The sequence below is a fragment of the Lontra canadensis genome, unplaced genomic scaffold (genome assembly GCF_010015895.1).
Source record: "Lontra canadensis isolate GAN:19392208 unplaced genomic scaffold, GSC_riverotter_1.0 scaffold57, whole genome shotgun sequence".
Taxonomy (NCBI): domain Eukaryota; kingdom Metazoa; phylum Chordata; class Mammalia; order Carnivora; family Mustelidae; genus Lontra; species Lontra canadensis.
Genome location: NW_022631051.1, coordinates 10521430 through 10539115, shown reverse-complemented (window position 1 = coordinate 10539115; position 17686 = coordinate 10521430). Strand labels below are relative to the sequence as shown.

Here is a 17686-nt window from a genome sequence, read left to right as displayed (position 1 = left end):
GAGGATGGGAAAATTGGAGACAATATGGAGACAGTATTTTTGAGGCCCAATGCTAGAAAAGTCTAAAGCCAAAAAGAGGTGGAGCAGAGAGAACACCTGAGATCAAGACTGAGACCTGGACTCCTGCACTGGCTATCTTCATGGACCCACCCAGAGGCTATACATGTGGCCCTGAGCCAGTGACCTGCTTGTGAGCCTTAAGTCTCCTGCCTAGTAAAGTCCACCTTGCAGGGGTGTTGCGTGTTGTGCGCTTTGGGAAAGTGCATATTGAGGACTGCAGCTGACAAAGATTCAATGCAAAAATGCTTCCTTTTGCGCCAGGCACCATGCAAGGAGCTAAGGATAAGGAAAGTGAATGTAACCCAGACCCTTCCCTTAAGGACACATGATAAGGGTTTCTGGCAAGGAAGCAAGCAACAGCAACACAGGGTGCTAACTGCTATGGCCCAGGATAGAGTGAGATGCTGTGACTCCGCTCACTCAGTCTGGTGGGTCAGGAAAGGCTTCCTTGGTGACAAGTAAGCTGGAGTAAGAGGTCACAAGGTTAAAAGCAAAAGCTGTTTCTAACAAAGGGGAAACATTTGCAAATGCTTAGACAGGAGGTTGCAAACTGCTGCCTGAAGGCCAAAATCTACCCTCCACATTATCTTCCTGCCTCCTTTTTGTTGAGATAACATTCACTAAATAACCTATAACTACCCATTTTAAAGGATTCAATTCGGTGGCATTTAGAACATTCACAATGTTGTGTCTCTATCACCTCTGTGTAGTTCCAAAACATTTTCATCATCTAAAAAAATCCTTGTGCCTATTAGAAGTCCCCATCTCCCTGCTCCTCAACCCCTGGAAACCACAAATTTTTGTCTCTACAGATTTACCTAAAGATTTCATATAAATGGAATCAAAATATGTGCCCTTTTGTGTCTGACTTGTTTCACTCAGTGAGGTTTTCTAGGTTTATCTATGTTGTAGCCTGTATCAGTACTTTATTCCTTTTTAGGGCTAAGTGATACTCCATTTTATGTATAAATCACATTTTGTTTATCCATTCATCCAGTGGTAAACATTTGGGTTGTCTTCATCTTTTAGCTATTATAAATAATGCTGCTATGAATATTTGTGCACAAGTTTTTGTAAGGGAGTGTTTTCCTCATTTTTCTTGGATAGCTACCTAGGAGTGGAATTGCTAGGTCAAATAGGAACTTTATGTTAAATTTTTTGAGGAATCATCAATCTGTTTTCCACTGGAGCTGAACCATTTAACATTCCCACTACTGACATACAAGGATTCCAGTAACTCTGCATCCTTGCCAAAAAATTACAGCTTAATTTAAAATTGAGCTCGATTTACAGCTCAATTAAAAAATTAGGGGTGCCTGGGTGACTCAGTGGGCTGAAGCCTCTGCCTCCGGCTCAGGTCATGATCCCAGGGTCCTGGGATCAAGCCCTGCATCGGGCTCTCTACTCAGCGGGGAGCCTGCTTCCCTTCCTCTCTCTGCCTACTTGTGATCTGTCAAATAAATAAATAAAATCTTTTTAAAATTTTTTAAAAAATTACAACCATCCCAATGGGTGGTACCTCATTGTGGTTTTGATTTGCAATTCCCCAGTTACTAAGGATGTTGAACACCTTTTAATGTGCTTGTTGGCTATTTGTATATCTCTGGACAAATGTCTGTTCAAGTTTTTTGGCCCATTTTCTAGTTGAGATATCTTTTTGTTGTTGAGTTGTAAGTGTTCTCTAAATATTCTAGGTACTAGACTCTTCTCAGATAAATGATGTACACACTTCCACTCTTTAGGTTCTCTTTTCACTTTCTTGACCATGTCTTTTGATTCACAAATGTTTTTAATTTTGATGAAGTCCAATTTACCTATTTTTTCTTTTGTTGCTCATGCTTTGGGTGTTATGTCTAAAAATCCATAGCCAAATACAAAGTCATGAATATTCTTCGTGTCATCAGTTTTGCCTCTTATATTTAGGTATTTGATCCATTTTGAGTTAATTTTTAAAGATTTATTTATTTTGAGAAAGAGAGAGTGAGTGTCAGCTGGAGGAGGGGCAGAGGGGGAGAGAAGGAGAGAATCTTAAGTAGGATCCAGGCCCAGCTCAACCTCACAACCCTGAGATAACGACCTGAGCCGAAATCAAGAGTGGGACGCTCAACCAACTGAACTACCCAAGAGCTCTGAGTTAATTCTTATAGATGGTACAAGGTAGGAATCCACTCCATTATTCTGAGTTTGATAACCGTGGTGTGCCAGCACTACCTACTGAAGAGAACAGTCTTTTCCCATTGATTGGTCTTACCACCATTGTCAAAAATCTACCGGCCAAGATCAGCTGTGTGGCGCAGCTGGTTACGTGTTTGACTCTCGGTTTTAGTTCAGGTCGTGATCTAAGAGTCCTGGAACTGAGCCCCACATTGGTGTGGAGTCTGCTTTAGGTTCTCTCTCTCTGTCCCTCTCCCTCATGCTGTCTCTCTCTCTCTAAATAAATAAATGAAATTTTAAAAAAAATCAATTGGCCACAGATGTATGCTTTATTCCTGAACTTTCAGTTCTATTCCATTGGTCTACATGTCTATCCTTATGCTCATGGGTTTTTGTTGTTGCTAAATACTTGTGTGATAGTATGATAAAAATAAGAAATACATATTCAGTCTTTGTCTCTTGTTCCTGGCATAGAACTCCTAAAACCCTTGCAATTTCCTAAGTGATATGAGTGAGAGGTGCATCTTCATGACACAAAAGCTTATGGGGGGCCTTAGATAGCTTCTGGTTTGGAACTTTAAGTCCCACCACATCCTGGCCTCTAGGGAAGGGAACAGGGACTGGAGACAGAGTTAATCACCAATGACCAATGAAAATATATATAGGAAAAAAAAAAGAAAGAAAAGAAAATATATAGAGAAACCCCTGAATTACAGAATTCAGAGAGCTCCTAGCATCAAGGTGCTGGGAGGGTGGAAGGCCTGTACAGGGCATGGAAGCTCCATGCATACCCCCTTCCTCCATGCCTTGCCTTATGCATCTCTTCCGTTTAGCTGTTCCTAAGTTGTATCCTTTTTAATGAATCAGTAACAGTAAGTAAAGTGCCTTCCTGGGTTATAGGAGCCATTCTAGCAAATTATCAAACCAGAGAAGGGGGTCATGGGAACCCCTAATTTATAGCTTGTTGGTCAGAGCTGCTAGGAGCCTGGGACTTGAGACTGGCATCTGAAGGCATGGGGGCAGTCTCGTGGGATTGAACCCTTAACTTGTGGAGTCTACACTAATTCTTGGACATCCAGTTAGTGTCCACAGAGAATCAGAGAACTGTTTTGTGTAGAAAAGCCAACAGCTTTGGTGTCAAAAGTATAGTGAGTAAAAAAGCTTTTAGCTTGGATTTTTTTTTATTGGTTTTTCTTTTTGTCAGTAAACCACAAATAAGTAATACTGTGATTTATAATCTTTTCTTTTAAATTATTTTTCAAACATGATGATTTCCTTATAAATGAGCATGATTCTTAAAGGTATTTTTAACAACTTTATTGATCTATAATTCATTTACCATATAATTCATTTGAAATATACAATCCAATGTTTTTTAGTTTATTCACAGGATTGTACAACCATCACCACAATGTACTTTTTAAAACACTTTCATCCCTTAAGAGAAACCTCATTAGCAGCCAATCCCCATTCCCACTTCCCATGTTCCACCCCCAAACAACTACTTACCCATTTTCTATCTCTGTGGATAACTATTCTGAATGTCTCATAAAAATGGAATAATGCAATATGTGGGTTTTTATGCTGACATGTTTCACTTACTTAATATTTCCAAGATTAAGAATGGTAATGGTATATAGCATATATCAGTACAGATGACTCTTGAGCAATGCAGAATTTAGGGTCATGGACCCCTGACATGGGCAAATCCATGTATAACTTCTGATTCTCCAAAAACTTACCTACTAATAGCTTACTGTTGACCAGAAACCTTACCAATAACATACAGTCAAATAACATGTATTTTATATCTTATATGTATTATATACTGCATTCTTAACAATAAAGCTATAGAAAAGGAAATGTTGAGAAAATAGATTTACAGTACTATACTGTATTTACTGAAAAAAAAAAACCTTGTGTCTAAGTAAACCCATGCAGTTCAAACCCACATTGTTCAAGGGTCAACTGTACCACTTCTTATTGTCAAATAAATATTCCACCATATGGATATACATTTTATTTATGCATTTATCAGCTGATGGACATTTGGAATGTTTCGTACCTTTTGGCTGCAATAAATAACGTTGTAACTGATGGTTACCAGAGAGGAGATGGGCATGGGGACGGGGGTTAAATAAGTGGTGCAAATTAAGGAGTGCACTTGCGATGAGCACCAGGTGTTTTACTGAAAGTGCTGAATCACTATATTGTACATCTGAAACCAATATTACACTGTATGTTAACTAACTGTAATTTAAATAAAAACTCAAGGGAGGGTGGTGTACCTGGGTGTACCTCAGTTTCAGTTACATGTTCCACTCTTGATTTTGGCTCACATCATTATCTCAGGGTCGTGGGACCAAGGTCTGTGTTGGGCTCAGTGCAGAACTGCTTAAGATTGTTTCCCTCTCCTTCTGCCCCTCCCCCACTCGTGCTCTAATATAAATAAATAAATCTTAAAAAAATTAAAAACTTAAGGGATCATTAGATGGCTCAGTCGGTTAAGCATCCAACTCTTGATTTTGGCTCAGGTCATGATCTCAGGGTTGCCAGATCTAGACCAGTACTGGGCTCTGCACTGGGCATGGAGTCTACTTAACATTCTCTCTCTCCCTTTGCTCCTCCCCACTCCTTCTCTAAAAAAAAAATAAAACTTAAAAAAATATACATAATACTGCTATGAACATTTTATTTAAGTTTTCAGTAACTTTTTAAAATATATTTTTTAAAGATTTTATTTATTTGAGAGAGAATGAGAGCCAGATGAATCATAGAGAGAGAGGGAGAAGCAGACTCACTGCTGAGCAGAGAGCCTGATGCAAGGCTCAATCCCAGGATCTTGAGACCATGACCTGAACTGAAAAAGGCAGACACATAACTGAGCCACCTAGCCACCCCAGTAACAATTTTTATCTTAAAGTCCATTTTATTTGATATTAAGATAGCCAATCCGGCTCTCTTTTGGATACAATTTGCCTGGTATATCTTTCCCATCCTTTTTTCAACCCACTCTATCTTTGAATTTAAAGTGTCTCTCCAGTAGACAGCATATATAGTTGGATTATGGGTTGTTTTTTTTTTAATATTCTGCCAATCTCTGCCTTTTAAGTGTTCAGTCCACTTGATGCAACTACGATAGAGTAAGATTTACTTCTGCCAGTTAACTATTTTTTCCCTATATGTCTTATGTCTTCTTTGCTCCTCTATTATTTCATTACCACCTTGTTTTGTGTTAGATATTTTCTAGTGTGTCATTTCAATTATCTTGTTATTCCTTTTGTGATTTTTTTAAAAAGTCATTTTCTTTGTGGTTGCCTCAGGATTACAATTAATGTCCTCTAATTTGGATTTGTATCAATATAATTTTTATACTATACAAAAACTTTGCTCCTTTGTAGCTCCATTCCTTCCTCGCCTTTGTTCTATTGTCATAAAAGTGCATATTTATCTATTTTATATACCTATTAACACAGATTTATAATTATTGCTTCAATAGTCATCTTTTAACTCACAAGAAAAGAGTCATAAACAAAACTACCTTTATATAGTCTTTTATATTTACCTATACAGTTGCTCATACCAGTGTTCTTTATTTCTTCATGTGGGTTTGGGTTTCTGACTTGGGTCCCTTCATTTCCACCTGAAAGATTCTCTTGAGTATATCTTATTTTTTCTAAATTAATTAATTAATTTTATTATGCTAGTCACCATACAGTGCATCATTAGTTTTTGACGTAGTATTCCATGACTCATTGTTTGCGTGTAACACCCAGGTTTCCATGCAGTATGTGCCCTCCTCAATACCCATCACCAGGCTCACCACCCCCCATCACCTCCCTCCCCTCTAAAACCCTCAGTTTGATTCCCAGAGTCCATAGTCACTCATGGTTTGTTTCCCCTCTGACTTCCCTCCCTTCATTTTCCCTTCCTTTTCCTAATGTCCTCCATGCTATTCCTTATGTTCCACAAATATGTGAGACCATATGATAATAGTCTTTCTCTGTTTGACTTATTTCACTTAGCATAATCTCCTCCAGTCCTATCCATGTTGAAGCAAATGTTGGGTATTCATCCTTTCTTCAGTATTTCTTATAGGGCAGATCTATTAGAGACAAATTCTCTCAGCTTTTGTTACCTGGTAATGCCTTAATCTCCCCTTCATTAGTTGAAGAATTTGCGGGATATAGAATTCTTATTGACCATCTTCTAATTTTTTTAAAGCACTTTGATTATATCATACCACTGCCTTCTGGCCTGGTTTCTCATAAGAAATCAGTTGTTAATCTTATTGAGAGTCCACTGTACAAGATTAGTTTGCTTCTTTCTTACTGTTGTCAAGATTCTTTGTCTTTTGATAGTTTAATTATGATATATCTGGGTGTGGATCTCTTTGAGGTTCCCGGTTATGCAGATTAATGGTTTTCATCAAATTTGCTATGTTCAGGGCCATTATTTCTTCAAATATTCTTTCTTCCCCTTTCTTTCTCTCCTTCTTGTGTGACTTTCAGTATGTGTACTGGCCCACTTGAATGGTATTCTACAAATCTATGAGGGTTTTTGTTTTTTTTTTAAAGTAGGCTCTGTGCTCAACATGGGGCCTGGGCTCAACCCTGAGGCCAAGGCACAATCAACTGAGCCAGCCAGGCATCCCATAGGTTGTTGTTGTTGTTTTAAATACCTCCTAGTTCTTTATTGTTATGGTTTATATGGAAAGACAGTGTTCTTATACTTTCTTTAGTTTTTTGGGCATGCTTTCCATCAGTTCTTTGAAAATATTTAAAATAGCTGACTTACAGTCTTTTTGAAAGCTACTCCAATGTCTGGGCTTCCTCAAAACAGTCCCTACTGGGGCGCCTGGGTGGCTCAGTGGGTTAAAGCCTCTGCCTTCGGCTCAGGTCATGATCCCAGGGTCCTGGGATGGAGCCCCACATCAGGCTCTCTGCTCAGCCGGAAGCCTGCTTCCCTTCCACTCTGTCTGCCTCTCTGTCTACTTGTGGTCTCTATCATATAAATAAATAAAAAAAAAAAAACAAAAAAAAAACAAAACACCAGTCCCTACTGACTACTTTTTCCCCCTTTGAGTACGGGCTATACTTTGTTTCTTTGCATATTTCATTTTTGCTGCTATTGTTGAAAGCTGGAAACTTTAAATAACATAAAGTGACAACTCTGGAAATCAGATACTCTCCCCTACCACCACTTCCTGGGTTTATTGTAGTTGTTTAACAAATTTCCTGAACTAATTCTGTAAAGTCTGTATTATTTGTCATATGTGTTCACTGAGGTCTCTTCTGAGCTAGTGGTCAGTTAATAATTTGAAAGAGAATCCTTAAATGCCTTGAATCTCAGCCTTTGCTGAGAGAGTGTATGTATGTTGAGATATGCCTTCAGTACTCTGGCAGGCAGCTTACAATACTGCATTGGCCTTCGGCCTTCACATCCTGCTTGTACAGAGCCTCAAGATCAGTCAGGGGGCGCCTGGGTGGCTCAGTGGGTTAAGCTGCTGCCTTCGGCTCAGGTCATGATCTCAGGGTCCTGGGATCGAGTCCTGCATCGGGCTCTCTGCTCAGCAGGGAGCCTGCTTCCCTCTGTCTGTCTCTCTGCCTGCCTCTCTGCCTACTTGTGATCTCTCTCTGTCAAATAAATAAATAAAATCTTTAAAAAATAAAAAAAAAAAAAGATCAGTCAGGGCTAAGGCCCTGTCAATTTTTTCTTGGGCAGGGGTAGAGCTCTGTGCATGTACATAGTCATCTAGTTTCCCAAGAATATGCTGAAACTTTTGAAACCCCTGTGAATATCTCATTCCACAGCTTTTTATTTAAAAATTTTTAAAGCCAGGGGTGCCTGGGTGGCTCAGTGGGTTAAAGTCTCTGCCTTCAGCTCAGGTTATGATCCCAGGGTCCTGGGATAGAGCCCCACATCGGGCTCTCTGCTCAGCAGGGAGACTGCTCCCCCCACCCCCCACTCCCCGCCCCGCCTGCCTCTCTGCCTACTTGTGATCTCTGTCAAATAAATAAATAAAATCTTTAAAAAAAAAAGCCGGCTTATTTTTCTCAACTACTAAGATCCCCACAGGCAGCTGTGATGTTAAACAATTGCTGCTAATGGTGTATCACAAGTGTCCCAAGAGATAAGGCCATTTGCAACAAGCAAGAGTGAGTCAAGTCAAATAAAAGGCAAGGTTTGTGGGCGCCTGGGTGGCTCAGTGGGTTTAGCCGTTGCCTTCGGCTCAGGTCATGATCTCAGGGTCCTGGGATCGAGTTCCACATCGGGCTCTCTGCTCAGCAGGGAGCCTGATTCTCTCTCTCTCATCTACTTGTGATCTCTCTCTGTCAAATAAATAAATAAAATCTTAAAAAAAAAAAAAAAAAGGCAAGGTTTGTGAATGGAGATTTCCAAGGAACTACCAGGTAGGTCAAATAATGACATTTCTCTAGGAAAGGTGCTTTTGGGGGAGCTCTAAACATTCCTAGCCTCCTTCAGAGGCTGTAAGGTTGCTGTATTTTACTAGTTGGTCGAACTGTTGGCTATCAAGGCCATCAGGAAACTGTACAAAAAGGGATGGGAACAGCACAAGTAAAATGTCGCCAAGCTTGTTATTCTGAGACGTAGCAAATTTTCTTAAATAAAAGTTCTTTGGATTTTTGTAAACCTATAGTTAATTTCCAGACATCTGAAAAAACTGTTTTTTCTAAAAAAAAAAAATTATTTACTTATTTGACAGAGAGAGAGAGAGAGCACAAGTAGGCAGTGTAGTAGACAGAGGGAAAGGGAGAAGCAGGCTCTCCACTGAGCAGGGAGCCCAATGTGGGGCTCAATCCCAGGACCCTGGGATCATGACCAGAGCCAAAGGCAGCTGCTTAACTGACTGGGCCACCTGGATGCCCCTGAGAAAGCTGATTTTGAGAATTTTTGCCAGGACTACTTTTATGGAGGAGATTTTCAAAGGTCCTTACTCACCATTCCTGCTGATATCCTGTGTGTAATATTTTATGTTTTACATATTTTACATTTCTCTGGGGTATATAAGTGGAATTTCTAGATCATATGGTAACTCTACATTTAACTTTTGGAGGAAATGCTAAACTATTTTCCCTCATAGCTATGTGCTTTACATTCCCACCAGCAATGTATGAGGGTTCCAATTTCTCTACACCCTTGGCAACATTTGTTACTGCTGATCTTTTTGATTATAGCCATCCTAGTAGGTTCAGTGAAGTGACACCACATTTTGTGGGAGGGTTTCTGTTTTGTTAAGTAAGCTCTTCACCCACAATGGGATTTGAACTCATGATCTGAGATCAAGAGTGGCATGCTCTACTGACTGAGCCAGCCAGCCGCCCCTCACACTATGTTTTCAATTTATACTCCACAAGGACTAATGATGTTGAACATCTTTTCATGTGTTATTGGGCATGTAGATACCTTTATGGAGAAATATCTGTTCAAATCTTTTTTTTTAAAGATTTTATTTATTTATTTGACAGACAGATTACAAGTAGGCAGAGAGGCAGGCAGAGAGAGGAAGGGAAGCAGGCTCCCTGCTGAGCAGAGAGCCTGATACAGGGCTCGATCCCTGAGCCGAAGGCAGAGGCTTTAACCCACTGAGCCACCCAAGCACCCCTCAAATCATATTTTATTAAAAAAAAGGTGTATATTTTATTTTGCCCTTTTTATTTAAGATTTGTAATATTCTTTAAATATTCTGGATACAAGTCCCTTATCAGATATACGATCTTGAAATATTTTCTCCAAATGGCAGGTTATTTTTTCACTTTCTTGATGGTATCATTTGTAGCACAAAAGATTTTAATTTATATATTTTTTTAAAGATTTTATTTATTTGACAGAGAGAGATCACAAGTAGCCAGAGAGGCAGGCAGAGAGAGAGAGGGGGAAGCAGGCTCCCTGCTGAGCAGAGAGCCTGATGAGGGGCTTGATCCCAGGACACCAAGATCATGACCTGAGCTGAAGGCAGAGGCTTAACCCACTGAGCCACCCAGGAGCTCCTCAAATCATATTTTACAAAAAAATTTGTATATTTTATTTTGCCTTTTTAATTACTGAGTTGCAAGATTCTTTAAATATTCTGGATACAAGTCCCTTATCAGATATATGATCTTGAAATATTTTCTCCAAATGGCAGGTTATTTTTTCACTTTCTTGATGGTATCATTTGTAGCACAAAAGATTTTAATTTTGCTTTTATATGTTTTTCTTTTGTTGGTCATGCTTTTGATACTGCATTTACAAAGGTTCTGCTTAACTCAAGGTCACTAAGATTTGCTCCTATGTTATCTTCTAAGAGCTTTACAGCTTCAGCTTTTACATTTGAGTCTGATCCATTTTGAGTTAATTTTTAGTATGATGAGAGGTAGGGGTTTAGCTTCATGCTTTTGTATATATGGATAGCCAGTAATCCCAAACCATTTGTTGAACAGACTATTCTTTCCTCTGTTGAACTGTCTTGGCATCCTTATTAAAAAACCCAACAGACCATAAATGTAAGAGTATTATATATGGACTCTCAATTCTACCTTATTGATCTATGTGTCTATTTCTATTTTAGTACCATAATGTCTTGATTTTTTAAAATATTTTATTTATTTATTTGACAGAGAGAGAGAGATCACAAGTAGGCAGAGAGGCAGGCAGAGGGAGAGGGGGAAGCAGGCTCCCCACTGAGCAGACTGCCCAATGTGGGGCTCAATCCCAGAACCCTAAGACCACAACCCGCGCCAAAGGTAGAGGCCCAACCCACCGAGCTACCCAGGCGCCTCAACTGTCTTGATCATTGTAGGTTTGTAGCAAGCTTTGAAATTGGGAAGTATGAGTACTCTTATTTTGTTGTTTTCATCAAGACTGTTTTGGCTATTTTGAGTTTCCTGCAATTCCACATGATTTTAGGGTTAGCTTATCAATTTCTAAGAAGAAGTTAGCTGATATTCTGATAGGGATTACAGTGAATTTGCAGATCAGGCTGGGGAGTACTAACATCTTAAAAATATTAACTATTATGATCCATGAGCACGAGATGTCTTCCCATCTATTTAGATCTTCTTTAATTACTTTCAACAGGGTTTCATAGTTTTAAGGATATAAGTTAAATACTTCTTTCGTTAAATTTATCCCTAAGTATTTTATTCTTTTTGATGCTACTGTGAATGAAATTTCATTTCTGAATTGTTCATTGCAAGTGTGTAGGAACACAACTGATTTCTGTATACTGATCCTGTACCCTACAACCTAGTACTTGTTAGTTCTAGAATTTTTTATTAGATACCTTAATATTTTCAATATATAAAATCATGTCATCTGCAAACAGAGATAGCTATAATTCTTCCTTTCAAACCAGGATGCCTTGTATTCTTTTCTGATTGCTCTAACTAGATCTCTAGTCTGATGTTGAACAGAAGTGGCAAAAGTAGGTATCTCTGTCTTATTCTGATCTTGGGAAAAATTTCAGTCTTTCACTATTAAGTAAGATGCTAGTTGTTTTTCTCTGAAGCCCTTTATCAGGTTAAGGAAGTTCCTTTCTATTCCTAGTTTGTTGAGCATTTTTATCATGAAATGTGTTGGGTTTTATCATAAGCTTTTTTCTGCATCTGCTGAGATGACCAAAAGGTTTTTGTCTTTTATTCTATTAATATTGTTCATTATTTGAATTGATTTTTGGATATTAAACCTACCTGGTATTCCCAGATAAGTCCCACTTGGTCATGATATACAATTCTTTTCATATGTTGCTGGATACAGTTCACTAGCATATTGTTGAAGATTTCTACATCTATAATCAGAGGAGAGAGTGGCCTGCAATTTTCTTGTGATGTTTTTGTTTTTGGTATCTGGGTACTAATGGGCCTCATAGAATGAACTGAGAGGTATTCCCTCCTCTTCTATGTTTTGGAAAAGTTTGTGAAGGATTAGTACTAATTTTTCTTTGAATATTTGGTAGAATTAACCAGTGAAACCATCTGGGTCAGAGTTTTTCTTTGTGGGTAGTTTTTCCATTACTAATTGAGTGTCTTAATTTATTGTATAGGCCTATTCAGAATTTCTACTTCTTCTTGAGTCATTTTCAGTAATCTATGTCTTTCCGGGAATTAGTCCTTTCATCTAAGTTATTTAATTTACTGGTATACAATATTCTTGTAGTCTCTACTAATCCTTTTTATTTCAATATGGTTTGTCCCAACTGTTTCGGTAAATAAAGTTGTACTGGCATGAAGCCATGGCTATTCACTTACATATTGTCTAAGTCTGCCTGTATTAAAACTTCACAGCTGAGTAGTTGTGACAGAGACCAAATATTTTTGGCCCACAAAGCAAAAAACATTTACTATCTAAGCCTTTATAGAAAAAATATGCTGACCTCTGGCTAAGAAGAATAAAATACTTGAAGTACTCAGGTCAAACTGGAGCAAAGGGCTTTTGAGAAAGTATTAGAGGCAGTTAAAAAGTGGAATGAATTAACTATGATCTAGTTTTGTAAGTATCAGCTTAAAGCTTCATTCCAACCCCTCAGACCTCATCATTTCTGGGGGAACAAATTTATTTCCAGACCAGATTCAGTACAAAGACTGAGCTTCATGAAATAAAGAGGAAATTCAAAAACAAAAAGTATTTTGGGCAAGTATTTGGGAAGAGTGATAAATGCTAAACTGTGACTAATTTTGTTCCTTGGTTGAGGGTCCTATATATCGAGGGCCTTCTTTCTGAAAGCAACATAATGGCTCAAAAAGCACAGCTTTCTCCTTGACTCTTGAATAGCATGAAGGACTAGGGAAGAGGGATCTTCCAGCTCCCCTCCTGGCTTCACAGAGGTAGAGTGAATCAATTTTTTCTTTTCGTGCCCATACCACCTTGAAAATTCACCATGACAGCATATGTCATAGAGATTTTACCTGTTTGTGACTCTCTCGTGATTTATCCCAGCATCTGCAGGCTCCATGTAAGGTACACTCCTCACCCCTCACATCACAAACACTTCACTGACATCATTTCCATTAGCAACACCAGAACTGGGTGCAATCTCTGCCTACCATAAGAGCCAGCAACATCTAATTCCTTTCAATAGAAAACCAAAGGTCGAGTTTCCACATGAGAAACACTCCATACACAGCATCTATCTAGGGTTAGTAACTCCCCAAGAGAAAATTATTCCAGATAACAAATGCTACATCACAGAAAATGTCCTAGGTGTAAAATTATTCCTTTTATGAAAGCCTGGGCAATCAGACCCAAACAAGCTGTCATGGGTGAATCATTATAATGTTATTATCATGTGCAGGAGCAATGGGAATGCCCATTATTCCAGATATGATATGAGGTTTCCTACAAATATATTCTCATTCCAGCTTAACCTGACAAGAAGAAGTAACTAGGGCTGAAAGGAAGCCATGGGCCTATCACTAAAAGGCTCTGTGATTAAGCAAGTCCCTTAAGTTATACCGAATAGCTACCAGGTCACCTGAGGAGACAAACCGTCAGTGTAATATAAAGATGAAGGGTTAGAGCAGAGGTACTTCAACTCTAACCTCATCTATGCCTCAGAATTCTGAGACAAATGTTAGGCCATCTTCAAACTCTCCTCTCCCTGAGAGGCATCCCATGCATCACGAAGTTCTAGCCACTTCACCTCTAAAATCTCAAGCCTTGCCTCGTGGCACTTGGCTGGCTGAGTCGGTATAGCATATGACTCTCTTTTTTTTTTTTTTTTTAAAGATTTTATTTATTTATTTGACAGAGGAAGACACAACAAGAGAGAGGGAACACAAGCAGGGGGAGTGGGAGAGGGAGAAGCAGGCTTCCCGCCAAGCAGGGAGCCCGATGTGGGACTCAATCCCAGGACCCTGGCATCATGACCTGAGCTGAAGGCAGACACCAAACAACTGAGCCACCCAGGCACCCCAAGCATGTGACTCTTGATCTCAGGGTCATGAGTTCGAGCCCCACATTGAGTGTTGAGATATAAAATCTCAAGCCTTGCCTCTCCTGTTCATCTCCAATGCCAGTGCTTCCATCTAAATCACTCATGGCTCACTTCTCCTGGGAGTTACAGAGTAGAGGAGACTCCCAAAGTGGAGAGAAGTATCTGTTCCATCTTCGCTCACTCTTCACCTTTCTCATATATGTCTTTATTTCAGAACACACTATATGGCTTTCTTCCTGTATCTGCCTGTCAACTAGCTTCCCAGCCTCCAGTCTTCATGGTGGGCCCTCTTCAACATCACTGATAGCATTATTTTGACCCCATTATGCTGCAGAGAAGGAAAATAAATCATATCACTCACTTTAAAATCTGCTGCAGAATTCCAACTGCCAGCAGCATGCACCTCAGTCTTGTCTCCACCCATCTCTTACCCTTGCCCCTCTAGCTGCCTCTTAAGCATCTGAGAGGTATTAGCCAAAGTGATGACCCCAGACTCCCAGGAAGAGCCATTCACACAGTTTCCTTTCCAAGTGCACTCTTAAAAGTGGCAAAACACAGCTTAGAGGCCCCCTCTGTCACGGGGCCTCTCTGACTTAAGGTATTCTTACACAGCACTCTCTTCAAATGTCTGACAGTTTTCTAGGTGCTAGAATCCCACATTTATACTTTTCCCACTAGGCTATGGAAGATGATTTAATGGCCAGCATTAGCTAATAAAGATCTAAAGTCATACATCCTGTAGTGAAGTATCTGGTGACTAGATTAGCCACCAAAAATGAAAAAAGGAAGCACAGCAGAAAGTTACCCCTTTCGTCATAAAAGTTTATGAATTAGTAGGAACCCCTGGGTGGTACAGTCAGTTTTAAGTGTCTAACTCTTGGTTTTGGCTCAGGTCACGATCTCAAGGTTGTGAGATCAAGCCCCACATCAGGCTCTGTGCTCAGCGAGGAGTCTGCTTAAGACTTTCTCTCCCTCTCCTCCCGCTGCCTCTCCCTCCTGTGCTCACTTACTTTCTCTTCAATAAATCTTTAAAAAAGTGTATGAATTAGTAATATTCCATTAAAGCCCTTAAAATAGAGCCCTAAAACTACCTCCCATAAACCTATAGGTTCCAAGTCGCTCTACAAAATTCCTCAGCAATTCACTTCTCAAAACTGTGCCAGAAATAGTTTTCAGGATGAGTATCAGTAATCTGATGGAATGCAGTGTAGTCAATGTGCCAAAGTTAACCTAAAATTCTTACGTGATCCAAAGTTTGGATTTCTTGTTACCTCTATTTCTTTTAGGCCTGGGCCTATTTCTTCTGCCTCACACCTGTACCAACTTCAGTATTACACTTCTACATTGCATCAGACCTTCTTGAAGGCAGCCAAAACCTTACCTGAGCTGAGATGCCAATGAGGAGCAGCCACTTCTGGTACTCGTCAGTCCGGTAGTGGATCATCTGGCACCCTGCCAGACTGGCATGTCTATCAAACATCTTCACAGGTTGAGAGTCACCTTCCATGCTCCAGTGGTAGACTGTGGTCTCAGTCACCAAGGCAACAGTGTTTACAGAGACCCATTTCCAGAATATCACCTCTTCTGCCATTGTATGAGACTTCATTTTACTCTTCATTTCAATATTAAAGATTTGAAGTGTCTTCCCAGCTAGTATTTGATGTGATGAAGATTAGAGAAAGATAAATTAAAAATGTGAAAGACGAATTCTTACACTCTTAATTCTGAATCCTTTTAATATTACTTTAAGTTGTACTACTTACAAGTAATCTGATTAAGAAGGGAAAAGAGCTGCCTGAGTGCAATTAACCACACTTTGATGTCTTAATATAGAAAAGCCTTCTTCCTCAGAAGAATGTAAAAGTGTATGAATAACAATCAGAAATTAGTTCTTTTGAAGCAACTATCAAGAGAATCAATTTTAAATTGGTATATTCTAGTCTTAAAATACTTTCCTGGGTAAGTTAGCAAAAACAAGACATTCTTTCTTTGTCTGGTGCCTCCAACTTTCAGGAAAGAATACCATCATCCCTTCAAATTACACAACTTCTCCAGAAAACAGGGTCATTTTATCTTAAATTTTAGACTAGTGATGTCAAACAGAATTTTCTACAATGTTGGAAATGTTTTGCACTTGCACTTCCAGTATGGAAACCCTAGCTACACATGGCTATTAGGTACTTGAAATGTGTCTGCTAAGACACATTTAAGGAAACTGAACTTTTACTTTCATTTAAGTTTAATTAATTTAAATTGAAACAGCTTCACATGGCTAGCATCCAATGGGATAGCTAGGTTCTAGAAAAAGACTTTAGCATCCATCCTCTGGCAAGAGACTCCTGTCGTTTCCACCTCTGATAAAAAGCTAAGTTCTGATCTTTGTATCTATGCAAAACTCAGAGCTAACATGAAATACTGCTTCCTCCCAAATCAGGACCAACACAAGGATTATTATTTCTCTGACCACTTCTACCTGGCACTGTGTTGGATATCCTAGCTACTGTAATAACACGAGAAAAGTGAAAGGCATAAAGATGAAGGAGGAAATAAAACTGCCTTTATTCACAAACAACTTTTACAAAGAAAATCCTAAGGAATTTACAAATCTATAAAGCCATTATCAGAACTAATAGGCAACTATTAACAATACTGCAGGGTATGAGGTCAATATACAAAAATATCAATTGAATTCCCAGATGCCAGTAGCAAACACTTTGGAAATAAAATTTTTAAAAGAACTGTAATATCACTAAAAGGAAAACAAAGTCCCTGCCAACCAAGAATCCTATATCCAGCAAATCTGGCTTTCAAATATGAGGGAGAAATCAAGACATTCTAAGATAAACAGAAGCTAAGGGAGCTTGTTACCACAGCACTAAAGGAAGTCCTGCAGATTGAAATGAAAGGACATTATAAAATAATTTAAAGCCATCTGAAGAAATAAAGATCCCAATAAAGGTAAATACGTGGGTGATTATAAAAGCTTGTACTTTTGTAACTTTGGCTTACAACTCTACTTTTTGTTTTCAACATGATTTAATAGACTAAAACATTACAAAAATCAATGAGTAGTCTAAAATCTAGTATTGTAACTGGTTTGTAACTACACTTTTTGTTTTCTATATAACTCAAGAAATGAATGCATTAGAAAGAATAAATTTATGCTTTTGGACAAATTATGTATAAAGATGTAATTCTGTGACAGTAACAATAAAAGAGGTGGGAATGGAGATGTAAAAGAACAGACTTTTTGTATGTTATTAATGTTAAACTGGCAAAATTTCAAATTAAACTGTTACAACTTCAGGATGTTAAACACAGTCCCCACAGCAAACAAACAAACAAACAAGCAAAAAACAGCTATAGAATGTACACAAAAGAAACAAGAAGAAATTTAAATGTTTTCACTGAAAAAAAATCAACTAAACATAGCAAAGATAGTAATAAGGAAATGAAGGACAAAAAAGCATAAAGTATATGAAAAACAAATAGTGAAATGACAGAAGTCCTTCCTCATCATTAATACATTAACTGTAA

The 17686-nt window shown here is 38.7% G+C and overlaps 1 protein-coding gene across 2 annotated transcripts in view; it reads right to left on the bottom strand.

The window, feature by feature from the left end:
- The window catches only part of CLTCL1 (clathrin heavy chain like 1), a 94236-nt gene that overhangs the window by 57366 nt on the left and 19184 nt on the right, over nucleotides 1–17686 (bottom strand). For both annotated transcript variants that reach the window (XM_032875911.1, XM_032875912.1), the window contains exon 3: nucleotides 15531–15799. In XM_032875911.1, coding sequence (XP_032731802.1) covers nucleotides 15531–15799 — 269 coding nt within the window. The remainder of the gene's footprint in view (nucleotides 1–15530; nucleotides 15800–17686) is intronic.